Raw genomic sequence first — 16,365 nt, 5'->3', positions numbered from 1 at the left:
ATATTTGGTACATTAAAGAAAAATATTCTGACAATCTTCCCTTGCTTTTATAAGTGACAGAACTAGAGGAAAACATTTTGTTTTTAGGCAAAAGTAATTTTTCTGTAGTATGGGTAGAATAAGAAGTACAACAGAAACATGATTTTAGATGGTGACACACCACAGTACAGTATACCTCATGAAAATGAACAGACAGTTTGCTTTTTCCTAATGGAATAACTTTGTTGTGGTTGGATAATGTAATCTCTGATCCTCTTACCTTTTTAGCATGTCCTTCACAATCACATTTCCTATACACTTGAGTCCTTGCCCTGTGAGCATAACCAGCCCACAGAAATAGAGAAGTAGGCATCACTAATAAATGCCATATCTATGTGTGCCTCGCTGCATTTCCCTACTTTGTTTGGAAGAAGAAATTTTGAGATATTATATCTCTGCTTTTTATATTTCATTACTCCTATTATAACACTTTGAAATAAGTGGAGACTTTGTAAGTTTAAATTTTAAATCACATGCTGCTTAACTCTTTCTTTTATATTCCATTATTTCTAGCAACAGAAAATTTTAACCCTAAATCTATCACATACACACCCATGTACAAGATTGTCACCCACTGAAAATACTTTTAATTTATCAGTTTCATTTTCCAAAGCCACAGGCTTTCCTTTCCATACCTCTTTATTGACTTGTTTATCAGCTAGGCACTTTGTCAAAACCTGTTTAAATCTTTGATCTCAGTCAAAAGCTTCCATGCTATATTAATCTGTTCTGAAAGAAGGCCACTTAATTCAATAAGTAACATAGGTAATAATCCAGCAATGAAATAACCGTTTGGTAAAGGCATGTACCCTTGGAACTCAGTTGATTTAGCCCACTGGTAGGGTCACCATGAATCCAAGTGCATTCATTATTGATGGAGAGCATGACCAGAATGCTGATCCATGGCTCCTGACTAGAGTAACAAAAAAATCATTATAGAATAGACAATGATGCACCCTAGTCAATACATTTGTGCTGATTTAGACACCCATCTTGGGTGCAATTCAAAAGATCAAAGGTGGAACACCCCACTCACTATATATAGTGCAGAGAAGTAGGTACCTTCAAAGGAACAGCTCAAAGTACCTAAAGTATATTGCTTGCGGTAACCAGAGACAGATAATGTGAACAGTCCAGTGGCATGCATAAAAGTGTTGAGAAACCTGAACAGGAAAGACACTCAAGAACACTACTCATTTTGTCCTTGTCCTCCTACAAATGAAGTCCCTGTACAGTCTCAGTAAAGGTGGCAGAATGTATCTCAAATAAATGTATATTTTAACCTCATTTTAAAGAAAAAACAAACAAACAAACAAAAAAACAAACAAAAAAACCAAACACACAAAAAAACCCAACAAAACAAAACCCCACAATAATATAAGAAAAGTAACTGTGAGTTTGCCTAACTGAAGCTGTTTGTCTTGAGATCCTTTCACCTTTTTTTTTATTTTTTATTTATATATATATATATATATTGCTGAAGGTATATATTTTATGAGAAAGAATACTTCTGTAAACATGTTTTAGTACTTCGGGGCACCTCACAGATAAATTCATTATAAAAGAATAGGGTTTTTTAAGTAAGGAGAATCTTAATTGCTGACAATTTGCTTGAAGAATAAATAATATCTATGGAATAATATTTTAAGCTATTTTTGCAAAGCAGTCTACAGGACTTAGCTTGAAACTAATACTGACTTTGAGCAGAGTATTTGCGTCAAGTTTCTTAACTTTTGAAAACGTTAGCCGTAACATTAGTTTTATACAAATATATTTATATTTGTAATATAACATATAATAGTATATATAATATATATGAATATAACATAACATAACATAACATAACAAACATAATATAATATATTTATACAAGTTACACTTGGCACAAAAGATTAAAGCAATTTGAAATGATTGTTAAATCTAAATACATTTTCTCAAAGTCACATAATAGGTCAATGCAGAAGCCAGGAACAGAGCTGATAGGCTTTGCACTATATGCGGCATGTCTAACTCCCTGCGTGTAACAAGGAAGACTTTAAAAGACAGAAGGCTGTGGTTTTGCCAATTCTTGTTCTGCCTGGTACACCCAGGAATTATGTGTTTGAAGAGGCATAAGGAGTAGAGTTGCTGCTTGATCATTTTGGCTAGGGTGAAGTGCAATAAGCATAGGAATTCCTATGGCAAGCTAAGAGGTTTCACAGGACCTTACTTGGGCTACATTAACTACAATTAAGTTTTTAGCAACAAAACAGGCTGTAAGGAACTGTTCTAGCCACCCTGATAATTGGTTTTAACCACTGAAAAGAGCTTCCAATGGCAACAGGCAGTGGAAGAAATGAATGTCTTAGGAAGGGGAGCTTCCAAGACAGAGAAGATATATTCAGAGGGAGGCAGTGTAGCTTCTGAGAGCATAATAGGTCTCAGGAATGTAAGAAGGAACAGGTGAGAAGCTATGAGCTCTTTTAAACATGGACACTGATACAGATCCCAGAGGAAAGCCATGGTCTTGGTTCTGAGTGTCAAGAGGAGCACTGGGAAGAAAGGCTGTGAAATTCTACTCTTAGGGAAGGAGAGGCTGGTATGGATGTGTTCAGGTGGTTTGGAGGCATGCAAACTCTGGACAGGATTCAGCAGTAATCAAGAGAAAATGATGTAGATCCACTGCAAGACCCCAGAAAGTGTGAAAACAAAAAGGTGAAAGTAAGTCTTGTCACTGTTGTGGTAACACGATGCTTTGATTCTTTTAAAGAAGAGTCACAATTTCTATTTGTGACTGAATCAAGATTTGACCACAGCTTTATGAACAATTTCATAGTTTTACTCACCCTGAACTTTTGTGCATCTCATACATTTGCATAGTAAACTCTTTATTGTAAACTACAGCTTGCTGTCTGATTAGTATAATGATGTTCTGATCTTTGTCAAGATGCATAGGAAATGCTGAAATAATAACAACAATAAACACATTGATGAACAGGAAAGGCATTCCAAAATGCATAGTCACAGCTGCACTTTGTTTGAATTAAACGTGCCTTTTCACACTGGTATTATCTCAGATTCCTCCTTGAGTGCAATCTCATTGCAGCCGACATTTATTTAAGTTTTTAAAATCCATCTGTCAGATGTCTGACAGCATAATAAGATGAGTGACAACTACTGGGATAAATGTCCTGGCTAGTCTCCAGAGTGTGATGGCTGTCTGCTCTATAGGGTAGACAATTTCAAACAATTTGCAATTCTCTCAGTGATATATATATACATATTTTTCCCTTGGAATTCAATTTCCTGATAGAACTATTAATCTTAATCCAGATTTATACGTAGTAATATCTACCATTTACCTTTTTGCCGTAACCTTTTGGACCCATTGCTCAAGGCTAGGCCTCTGCTTCACTTATTCCTAAAACAAACATCTGCGCCAAAGAACTTTTGATGCAAAAAATAAATAAATGAATAAATAAATAAATAGACAGTAAAAACAGTCTCAAAATGTACAGAATTCTGGAGACTCAGTCGGTACAGTCAACAAGAGAAGTAGCAGATAGATCTGTATTTGTTCCTCTAACTGATCATTACATTTTTGTAGATTATTGTTAGAAGGAGAATACCAAAGAGGCAAAAGAAACTCATGCTCAACCACTTTGGCTCCTTGCAAACTTTTTTTTTTTTCGGTTTGTTTCTTTCCAAACATGAGCACCATCTTCTCTGTTAGTTACATAGCCACCTCTACCAATGACATTCAGTTTATCCAAGAGAGGGTATCTAGTATACTTGTCATTCAGTGTTCAGTGTATGGTTTTGCAGCTCCTAAGGAATAGCCACCTGGAAAAACACCAGCTACAGAATCAGTCAGACAACTAACTTCATGTGAGGCTTCTGCTGTAACTCCAGTCAGCTCTCCCACATAGAGTCAGTCTACACAGATTATCAGACCATTCATAAACTGTTGGGGTTACAAGCAGGTCAGCTCTTCTTGGCATCATTTAGACATTAACTTAATTAACAACTCCCTTAAAATTCCTTTAAGCAGAAACTGGCATCCAGGAACGGACATCTTTTTTCTTACCCCCTGCATGCAGTACCTATCTACTACCATCTCCAGTCTTAGTTACACAATTAGTTATGAAACAGCTAAAAAAAAAAAAAAAAAAAAGGAGTTCCACGAATACCAGCACTACAGAAGTTTAATATCTTATGAATTCTTGTCTCATGCCTTACTGACATTGTGTCTAGAAAGGTGCAAGCTCAGACTAAGGTTTATTTGGTCTTTTTCCTACAAAATTCATTGTTCCATAAGATCTAATTTCCCACCTGAAAATTTCCCTCAACTACAACACTCATAAGACTTACTTGTAGGATTGCTCTTCCTTTTAAATGTTTATTCTTATGATTATAAGAATTTAAATGTGTGTGTCTCTACCAGCTTTGGTTGAACTTGGTTTTTAGTTTAATCATTATTCTCATTTCTATAGGAAATCAGAAGTAACTTGTGTTTCTTCTTCACATTTTTCTTTTGACCAAAGATTCCTCTCCTCAAATGTCATATCTGTCTTGCCTACAGGAATACCACAGAACAGGAGCAGGTGTGGTAGAAAAGGACTCTCCCCCTTTGATACAACACCTTCTGGTGAAAATGGCCATGGCTGAAGTTTTTAAACACAGGCTGTTGTTTCAACAATAACAGGACCACCTCAGATTGGAGAGTACTGATCAACTGGTGGCTTGTAATGCTGTGCTGTATACAGTGCTATCTTTTTTTTTTTTTTTTTTTTTTTTTTTTTTTCTTTTTGGTTTACAGGTCATCCTGAAACATGATGGTAGCTCTGAGGTTGAGATATCGACTCTAATTCAGTCTTCTCCTAAATCATCTTGATTTACTATTTTTCAGCTGTGTCCCACCACATGTCCTTTACACTGTCTGTTTCTACATATAACTTTTATATTGGTGTAGATCTGAAACCAACTAAAAATAAAACTGTGCTCTGCATTCTTATTTATTTGACAAAATGAATAGCCCTTTTTTGTTTCCCATCTCTTCTATGCCTATAGATGTTTAGAGTCCTTACTCTGACAAAACAACACACAGCTCAGCTCCTGCTGTCCGGTGCAGCAGCCCTTTTAATAGGAAGCACATCTGTGTCAGCTGGAGCAAGCAGTATCTGACTTGAAATGAGTTTTGCAGCTGGCCACGATTCAAAGGGGGCTTTTACCAGGCAGTTGAGTTTTCATATTGTTAAGAAATATGACAGCCACTTGGAGGTGGTAGTGAGCAAAGGTTTTAATGAAACTAATGTTTACCATCAAACCAAACTATGATAAAAATAAAAATAGCGAGAGCTGCTGGAAGCCTATGAAGTGTGCTATAAAAGCACGTGCCATAAAACTGAGACGATATAAATTTTCAGACTAATTTGATTGCTAGTGCAGATGTATAGCCGTTAATGCTCTATGGGTGATACATAAGTGGCAATTGAAACAAGTCTGGCTTATTCCATGTTCAGTAAACAGAGCATGAGGTTGGCTGTATATGGTCTGTTTAGCAGAATAGACTGAACATATGAAAAATTATTCATTATGGACATTTACAACCCACACATGTCATTTATATCATTTGACCACTCAACATAAAAAGTTTATTGTTTTTGGCAAAATAAGCTGCAAACATCCTTAATTGGGATGCAAATTTAATGCACAGTTTAGCACTGTTGACAGCTAAAAGGCTCATATGGACATTTCCATACTTTTTTCCATTTACATTACAGATGGTGAACAGCAGATACATAATCAAGAGCCAACATTATTTCAAGTGTTGTATTCTTATTTCATAATTTTTATATACTTGTCAATATTGCAAGACTGACTTCTGAGATTTTGTTTTCAAGTGAAATATATAAAGCAAACAAATTAAGATTTGTAATGAAATCAAATATGTGAGAAAACATGAAAAGCTTAACTAATATTTTTTCAGACTAACTGCAAAACAGCTTCTATCAAATTAATTGTACAGGTTTGATAACTCTTGGTCTCTAGCACCTGCTTCCTGACACAGGAGATTTAAGTTATAGATCACAACATATTGATGGATGCTGATATTTTCCAATCACTGAGGTGAAATTCAGTGCACATAAACACCTGAGACACACTGTTATTTTCTGGTTAGCACAAGCCAGATGTGGCATGAATTACACCCTTGTTAAACTCAAGGTAAGACTTGCATCGTTTTCAATGGGAATTCGGTCAGACTTCCTGGCTGTGTCTGTATGTACAGAGAGTTGTCTATGTCACTGATGCCAGTTGGCCTAGAATGTCCTATTAACTTTATTAATGACACTAGGTGCTATTACCAGCCAAATCAGAGTGCCTGCATGAAACCTGCCTATTAGGAATGGTTCCTTGCCTGCACTAGCTCCCAAGCCATAACCAGAAGCAGCGCTAGCTGGCCTGGGACAAGGCTGTGCCAGGCAGCCCTGCGCAGCACAGGTGACTGAGTTTCAGTGAGGCTGCTCGATTTACTAGCTGAAATGTAGCCACTGTGCAAGCCACCGTGCATGGCACTTTGCACTGCTCAAGCACAATGCAAACCTCTCCACTTACCTAGAGTTAACACAATCTAATCCTACATTGATTGCATTGCATTTTGCTTTTGATAGTATGAACAGGACAGCTGGGCCATCAACTGACACCACTCACTGAAGTAATTTCTTTTTCATTGTCTATATGTATTTAAATTTATGCTCTAGATATTAACAATTTTCTGTATCATACAAAACCTCTACAAAGTGCTAATTTCTCTTAGGTTATAATGCTCTAAGTTTTTCCAATCATATAATAATTGTTCCCCCCCACCCTCACCCCCCTTTTAATCTGAAAGACTAGTAAAGAATGCTTATACCAAATACTATTACTATTCTTCAATTACAATGCAGAGAAACTTAAGAATTTTTATGGAAGTTGTATATAAGCCTCTGTCCTTATCTGTACATGGTTCTGAGTGTTCTCCATAGTAACTAAAATTTTTCGTCTTTTCATCAGCATACGTTTTACTCCTATCTTACTGTTTACGCCTATCTTAGTATCAAGCTATACTTGTGCCTTGAGATTTTAGAATGTGTGATTAAAGTACATTGTGAAATATGCTTAAATACACTAAAAGAAACTTGTAGAAACTTGTGGGTTAGATGCTCTTGAACAATTCAATTTACTGTAATGATCTGCAAATAAGAAGTGGAGCTTTTCTCCATTTATATAATGTTGCCAACAAAAATACCAGGCTACTCAGAAGCATAGAAAAAAAAAGGTGTTGCTTCATCTGGGAATAGAAACTGATCCCTTTTGATGTAAATTGTAGCTTCTTATATGAATATCACTACATATTACACCTGTGACTGTTTAACTCTCATCATCTAAAAATCACATTAGTGAAAACACAGTTCAGTAAGTAACGTACTGGGGTCATTAATAAACCATTAACTGTTGCTCATACAGCCATTTAGAAAGTTTACAGTATTATCACATTTTCATTAGTAAAATTTCTCTTTGTTATAAAGGGAAATGCTTCCTTCTTTGTATAAAGGAATATAAGACTAGTGAATAAAATTGCTTCAAGGGCAATTACAACTATGTTTTTTTTCAACTTACTCATAGGGCATACTACCTAAAGTCCTTGTCAGTCCTGTTTTGGTCTGGTTCACTCACACGTGGGTAAATCTGAACTGTCATCCTTCAACATCAGGTTGAACTGCCTTGAGTAAATAGGCCCTGTACATGGCCAGGATACCTATGTACTTCTCATCAAGCTTGCCCACTTACTTGGTGAATACTTCTAGATGTTCTAGAAATTGCTTTTTCTTTTCTAAGCCAGTTTACCACAAACAAACGAACAAACAAAGCAAACACCACCAACAAAACAACAACAACAACAACAACAACAACCATACATATATACTTAACATAAGCATAGTATTCCTGCATTTAGATTTCTGTCTTTTTACACTGCTACTGTGATATAAAGGGATGTTCATAAAATTGGGAATTCAAACATGACTGTTTTATCTATCTCAGCTTTGCTTAAAAAGTCACAAGTACAAATCCTTGCTTTGATTTGTAAATCTTATCATGAACATGTGATAGATTTCTGCAAAATAGAGAGCTAGGTTAGTCACCAGTTAGTCACGGCACAGCTTTGCACAGAAAAATACAGTGTTAAATAAATTGCCAAACCTCTTATCTGTTTATCTTTTGAATTGTATGAAAAACTTACTTTATTGACTGGAAGAATGTTTTTCACGTTGAAGTAGAATCCAAAGTAGACCATGTTAAAAACTCCATGACGGCCCAGTGTTGCAGTAAGACCTTTGTTGAGTCCTTGGAGGCCCAAACCATTGGTTTTAATGATCTGCTGAGCTTGAACAAAGCTAGATGGTTGCTACACAAGTTAAGTAAAGGAAGGAAGAGATCATCTTTAGAAAAAGAAAACAATAACCACAGCCTCATTTCAATCCTGTTGACAAACAGCGTTGCCAACTCTTGTCATATTATCTTAAGTCTCATCATAATTATTTTCATTAAAAAAAAATCCTCACTTTTCTGATTGCAGAAACTTTTCTGATTGCAGGAAAAAAGTTGACAACATCCCTAAAGCAAAGATAAAGCTCCTAAAACAATAATTTAAAAAAATCAATCTAATTTTACAGAGAAAATTATGTCTTTGAATGTGTGAATTTGGCAGTATTTTTTTTTTTTTTTTATCACTGAGCTTTGCTGTTAGGACTGTGACAGATGAAACCCTTGCACAACTAGAGCATACAACAATTATTCTGGACAATTAGAAGATTAAAACAGCTCATAGAGTAAAACCAATGGCACAGAAATATGCATTGTGGGGGAGTGATGAAAGCACAGAACTGGAGCAGGAAATTTGAGAGCCATTATGGCGAGGGAAGCAAGTCATTGGGAGACACAAATTGGAGCAGCAAGGGATGCTATAAATATGTGTGTTGAATAGCAGTTACACTTTCAATGTTAGAAATAGGGTTGAAAGGCAACAAAAAGTATATATATTATCTGGGAGTCCTTCTGTATCCTCAGGTTCTTCATGCTGTTAAGAATGCAAACCACTGCTTTAAAATACTGACTTTTAAGGAAATTACTGGATACACAGAGCTTTTAAAAACTAGATTACATGTTAAAAGTTTTTCTGTTATAGAGGTACGCATCTAACTTGGAGTACTGAAAATCTACAAAAGAAGGTGTAGATTTTTTTTTTCCAAAACCACACAACTGAACGCCCTGTTTTGCACTCCTAGTGAATGTATTTGACTTAAAAAGCATAGTTAGATTTTGAAAACTGGAATACTCATATACATTCCAAGGTACAAATTTAGGAAATTGCCTTTAGAAATCCTGTTTTGAAAATAATGTTCAAAAGGCATAGAAATTCTTTTAGTCAGCCTACTGCTGCTTAATGAAATCCAGAAAGGAAGAAAATTCCCCAGGATCCACTTATGTAATGATCAATTCCTCTGACAGGATCTGCCTGACTACATACACAATTGATCTGTATCATAATATAATGTGACACTCAGGTGCTCAGGTGAATCAGGTGCTCCCCTTCTGAAAGGTCTCCTCTATTGTTTTAGCAGAATTACAGGAAAGTTATTTTCAAAAAGGTGTTGACTTGAGTTTGGTTTTCTCCAATGCATAAAGCTAGGTCTGGGTAACCAAATATTTAATTAGAAAGTCAAAACATGACTTCCACTAGGATTCTCAAACAGGAAAATATAGAAGGATTTTGACTACAATGTGCTGAACACTGCTAATTTCAATACACTTATTTGTTTAATATCTTTCCATTTCAAAATATCACTGTAGTAGATCAACACCATCAGCCAAATGATTCCTATTATATCCGATACAGCATATGATTGCCTATTTAGGTGACTGACAAATGTAGTCTTTAATACCAAGTTTCACTTTGTTTTTTCATAATTTGTAACTAATATTATCCTCTTAATGCTCTGCACACATTTTACTACAGTTTACTTTTCTAACTACACAAGTATACAAATCAGAATCTATTATAAATGTAGATACCCAAATGGAATATGGTCCAGATACTAGCAATAACATCCATTCTCATGAAAAAAAAAAAAAAAAAAAAAAAAAAAAAAAAAAAGGTGTGGGGGGGGAAATGAGGGATTAGATCTTTAAAAAATAACTAGTGGTCCTGAATAAAGTGATTTAAGCTGAAGACACCAACTTTCAATAGTAAGTTGGTCTCAAATACAGACTTACTCACTTACTCCTGACTCACAAGGGAAGCCTGCCAGTTGCTGTACACCAGAGATGGGATTCATCAGTCCAAATATAGATGCCTGAAATGTCTACATCTAGAATCACAGAATCATAGAATGGCTTGGGTTGGAATGGACCTTAAAGATCATCTAGTTCCAATTACCCTTCCATAGGCAAGGATGCCACTTACTAGATCAGGTTGCTCTACACCTGAGCTACTCAAAAAGACTCCCTTTTTAGCAATAGAGAGGGCTCTAGTAGTGAACAATTTACCAAACATCTAAAATGTTAGCTGATCTTGCCACAGAAGGTCTATATTTCTGTACTGATGATGGAAGGACCTTATGATGACTACCCGGGAGGAATTCACTGTATAAACATCCAGAGTTTGACTCACTTTAGACACTTGTTGACTTATACTTAACACACACCTAGACAGCACAATCTGGAGTCAAAGCCTTCTCATCCTAGAGCAGAAACACGTATTTGTTTAATTAATCACAAATTGAAAGTGAGAAAACTTCAATCACATCACCAGTATATATAGCCAGTGGGTTTTCCATGGCTACATGGAAAGGAAACAAACAAACAAATAAAAAAAAGTGTTGGGACTTCTTGAAATTTACCTAAACAAAAAGTGAGGTGTTATTTTTATGTGTATCAATTCAAATTACAGAAGTGCCAATATGATTTATTGCGGCCTTCCTCTTTAAAACTATCAGCCCTAGAAAGATGATCTGGTACAACAGAATAATTCAACTGTCACTGTAGTGTGTGAATATTTACTTTGGGGGTGTGCAGAAGTCTGGGTGTGGGTTTATGTGTTCATGCTCTTCCTTGTTCCTTTAAACAAGATATATTTATTATTTCAATACAATAGCCAAAGAAATATGTGACCTGCATTAGGTTTCATCATATAATATGAAAGCTGTACAATGGGATAGGTGCATACTTAAACCTTTTATAAAAACAGTATATGGTAATGAAATGAGTGTACCATTACCCTACACTCTGTAATAACATGCAAGTGCTTCTCCCAGTAAGCTTGAGTTTACATGCTATAGTACGGAATGTCCTTTAACGTATTCTTAACAACAACTTGAGATCATGGTACTGAAGCCACTAGAGTTTTCCTGATTTATTGCAAATTCTAAAATTATAATCCTTTTAAAAAGATATTTTAAAAATTGATATCTCTGTGATTTAATCACAATTGTGATTTAAGAAATTCAGTACCTTGGATTTTTTACATTAGGGCAAATAGACACTTTCAATCATACTTTAAGTGTAAACTAGGTTCCTAGAGGAGTCCCAATAGCATTCTTTTAAAATTTTATTTGTATGACACTATATTGTGATTTGGACTATGTGAAAATTTGCACTTAAATTAAATTCAAGGAATTTTCACTTAAACAATATAACTCAGTTTTTGAACAGCTATACTGTGATTATCAGAGTATTTTGAAGGTCACCAGGAAAGGACTGCTGCAATGAAAGTAATTAATTGCATAAAATTTACTAATTAAAACATGATGGTATTTATAAGCCTGAAATAGAGAAAAAAAATGTATGAAGAGAAAGGATATATCAATCTCTTGCAACTTTACAGGAACTAGTTTTCTCATAATACCGGTTTCTTTGTATCCAAAACCAGAGATTTTTAGAAGATATTATTTGCTTCTTCACAACCATGAGACAGAAAGATCAAGAATATCTACCTGTTTTACTAAGGAGCAAACAGGCTGAAAGAGTAGTAGTCCATAATTTTCATACCACCTTACTGAGAAAGAAATCATCTCATGCACGGCTTTCTCCTGCTTTGTCTCTCTCCTTGCAGGATCCTAACCATTTTGCTCTTGTACAGTGTTAGCTCTTTGTTTCAGTAGTTCTGCTGTTGCTGATTAAAAAATGTCTAGGCTGGAGACTTAAAACAACCTGACATCTCTTTTGCATGCATTTAAAATATAACAGAAATTTACCAAATATTTTAAAATTTATTCTCAAGGAGAATGCTTCTCTGAAGGAGTTACAGTCAGTGCCAACTGCTTTATGACATTTGGAAATTAGCAGCAATATTTTGCCAAAGTGTCCCTGAAGAGCACGACCCAAACAGCTTATGTAAATGGCAAGTTGATATATCCTGTGCATCCCCCAAAAGGGTTCAGTTTGTGAGATAAGTGATACAAGGCATACAAGTATTAGCTCTGACAAAGCTTAAAAGAAGAATATGGAAAACTTGTGCCTCACCAGGGATCCATCCAACATTTTCAGGCTTATGTGACTTAGCACTTTTACCATAATAGGTACAGCTGATTTCTCATAAGATTTTGAAAGAGAAGATTTGTCATTTGTTAGTCTTATTCACTGAGAAAAAAAAGGAAGGAACTGTGTGACTGCCTACCTTAACTTTTGCCTGGAATGTTTTCTGCATTAAAAATAATTGAAACTGTTGCATTCTTGTACAAGCGTGCAAGTGTTCTTGCACACTTGAGTCTGATGAATCATTCTTTACCAGTTTAATCTTTTTCCCCATTCATCAGTAACCAAAACCATGGACAAAGTCAGTTTTACACATTGACTTTGAGCAAAACAACATTTCAATAATAAAACTCTGAGTAGAAATAAGGCTTTCAATTATCACCATGCTTTATTATATAACTATTTCCCATTTGGTGTCTAGAAATGTAAAGATTTATATCACAAATAAATTCATCCAAGCCTATAAAACCTACCAGTTACATTTTTAATATAAAAGACATGCCTAGGGCATAGGTTCTTGGTGTCTTATGGCAATCTTCTGTGCTCACTTGAAGTGTGGAGCCTGCCAGAGTAAATGTGTACAAGGGTCTCAGAACTGTACTTCTGGATAAGAATTCCTCACAGTGCTGCCCCACTGGCTGCTCTGGAGGGAAGGAAGTGTACTGCAGGCACAGGATATCTACAGTGGAAATGCTGACAATATGCTATGCATCTTGATGCATATCTGGCAGCATCATCTACTGAGTCTCCTCCCTTTTTCCATTTCTGTTAACCTTATGGCAAAATCATTGGCATCAACCCACTATAGTATAGATATTCCAGTCTAAATATGAACTTTGAAGTGCATTACACTTAATAAAGCAAAAACAAAAGTGGAACAATTCTCATACCTCTGTGAAGGCATTCCGATTGGTCTGTAAGGTAACCTTTACTACTTCAAAGGGGTTAACCACAACTGCCTCTGTTAATCCAGATCCCAAGCCAGCAACTGCAAATGCCTAGGGAAGTTAAATCAGTCAATATGTAAAAATCAAGTAGTAAAATTTCCCATGTATCAGATTATGAAACTGAATGATACAATGAGAGATTTCAGTAATGTGACAGTACTACTACTAAAAAACACTAGCCCTTGATTAGATGCTGACAGTTCATGAAGACAATATGACAATAGCCATAAACCACATTCCAAGAAAAAAAAAACAAAATGAAATGTCATAGCACTGTCAATGAACTCTCTTTTGAGCTAAAAGAAAAACTGTGGTATTGATTTATAATGAAAACATGAAAAAGCATTGCCCTCATGTTAACTTTGGGTGGAGTCTGAGTAAAAGCATGAATGCAGTTATGCAGTACCAGAAAAAAATAAAACTGCACAGAGCTTTAAGTGTATAACATTAACACATTAACTTAAAAAAAAATAAATAAGGAAATGTAAGAAATTCAAATAATGCAGTACTTAAGCAAATTGCATAAGGAGAAGAAAATTCCTCCTAAGTAAATATCTAACCTGAAAAGGTTTATATGGGAATAAGTGGCACATATGGAGATGTCGACATTCTCTACAAGGATGAATTAACTCCGTGTACTTAAAAGCTGATGGTACATTACAGCCATAGAAATGTTGATATTCAGTACTTTGCTTTCCATCAGGAAACAGCATTTATAAATACAATAATTTCTTTGTAAGAGAAAAATAGTTTAGATATTCAGGTCAATTAAGAAAATTCAGAAGGGCTAACTTTTGTGACCACTTTATATACTTATTGCCTCATTTTATTGTCTCTAAACTTTCTAGGGGCTGTAAAGAGTCCCAGGTCCACAATGCAATAAGCGTATTTGCTGAAATTCAAGGAAACGAATGGTAAGGAAAAAACAATACTTAGACAAATAACTTATTCAATACAGAGAGTTTTGACTTGGAAATATTGAGAGCTCAGGTACAGAATGTACCTGTAAATTAGAAGGGTAGCAGCAAGCTCCAGCCATAGTACCTTTGCCTCCAGCTGTACTACCATGTTACCAGCAGATCTATTTTTCCAATGTAGGATGGGAACATAACCTATCCCTTTTACCATCAACCAGCAGGAAGCCATAAGGAAGCTGATACTAATGTTTGCATCTGTCTTTCAACAGCAGAAGTTATCTTGATGAGAACTCTGTTGAATCACCTAGAATCATTCTGTGTAGCTTAGACCAGAATCCCTCTCAATCATCTTTTCCCTCACTACCATGGCTAACTCAGAGGCAAAAATGCCTCCAAGTATTGCACCAAATAACACACAAGAATGCTGGGAAGTCTGGTGGCTGCTGCATCTGCTCGATGAATTGGAGCAGCTTTTGGTCACCTATGGCATATTTACAAGTTTCCAGCATATTTTACCCCAAAAAAGGTGATGCTGTACCACAGGACTCTAATCTTTGTTCTTTCCACTTTCTGCAGAATAGCATTATATTTACATCTAAGGAAGAGATATTATCACATGAATAAAAAAATATTGACAACGTTCAACATTTTATTTTGCAAGACTGAAAAATGACAAGCTGCATACAGACTCTTCTATGGTGACTGTCAATAACACTTTGACAATGTTAAGACATTTATTTATGACATTACTATTAAGGCATTTGATATAAAAATTAATGTAACTATCATTTTGGCAGATTATGTTATCAGTGTTTTCAAGGGACAAGTCTGTTCTGAGAAACTGTGATTTGGTTGACCAGACCCCTTTATTTTTTGGGCTGCTTCTAATATGGGAAGAAACAGATGGGACTGTTCAGAATATAAATATTAAATCAGAACATGAAGTGTTGCATCCATACATACCAGTCCTGGTGGTAATGATGCATATGCTAATAGCTTCTTGTATTGTTCAAAGGTGAAAAACTGTAAAGAAAAATTAGATTGAGACTGCATGGGAAAAAAAATGAGTTAATAATACAAATTAATAAAACCAAACTACAGGGAAGTTCCACTACCTCATATCTTGAGTAGCCACATGAAGTTCTGCAAAGAAACGTAAGCTACTTTTTTTTTTTTTTTTTTCATGCTCTCTGTAGCAGTATTTGATGTGCAATAGTAGATTAGGCTTCAGAACTGATTTTATTAGTATATTGTGCACAACAGCAGCATAAATGCAATTAAGGTTTTATGTAAGAGTTCACTTACAACATATAGTTCTTGTTTCCAATTTATTATTTTTCCTCTAACATCTAATTTTCATACACTTGTATAAATGTAGTAGTGTAGTAGCAGATACTATTATTTGCCACCAGAAATCACCCTCATATTTAATATATTGCAATCATCTTCACATTTTTAATGAGAAAAATGTAATTGCAGATTGTGAAGACAGAAAGTCTGTAGATTTTTATAGTGTTTCACTTTCAAATCCATTAATTTTCAGAATACTTTTTTTTTTTTTTTTTTTTTTTTGGGGGGGGGAGGGGAGGAGGGGGAAGGCTTTTCTCAAAACCAAAGCAGAATTGTCCTCTCAAATACAATCCTGGCCACCCTTGCTAAAAAAAAGAGAACTCAGACTACAGCATACTGAAAACACGGTTGCCAGGATCCTAAGGAGAACTTAAGTTTTTTTTAAGAATGAAGACTGAAAGAGAAAAAATGTTTGTCATGTTTAGTCTAGCAAAAAAGGAAGCTGCAAGGGAATGAAAAACAAGGAAAGGAGAGAGAGATGTAACAAAAAGTGGGTATAAATGGGTATAAAGTACTCATAAGTGGATTGTGGCTAGACATAAGATGAAACATTCTCACAG

At 35.3% G+C, this 16,365-nt stretch overlaps 1 protein-coding gene across 2 annotated transcripts in view; it reads right to left on the bottom strand.

Annotated features, from left to right (window-relative positions):
- Positions 1 to 16,365, bottom strand: part of SLC25A21 (solute carrier family 25 member 21) — a 249,873-nt gene that overhangs the window by 6,301 nt on the left and 227,207 nt on the right. For both annotated transcript variants that reach the window (XM_084288450.1, XM_084288451.1), the window contains exons 5-7: positions 15,419 to 15,478; positions 13,482 to 13,589; positions 8,300 to 8,464 (exon numbers count right to left, since the gene is read on the bottom strand). In XM_084288450.1, coding sequence (XP_084144576.1) covers positions 8,300 to 8,464; positions 13,482 to 13,589; positions 15,419 to 15,478 — 333 coding nt within the window. The remainder of the gene's footprint in view (positions 1 to 8,299; positions 8,465 to 13,481; positions 13,590 to 15,418; positions 15,479 to 16,365) is intronic.

Source organism: Netta rufina (genome assembly GCF_964035555.1).
Source record: "Netta rufina genome assembly, chromosome: 5".
Classification (NCBI taxonomy): Eukaryota; Metazoa; Chordata; class Aves; order Anseriformes; family Anatidae; genus Netta; species Netta rufina.
This window is presented reverse-complemented; position numbering and strand designations above follow the sequence as displayed.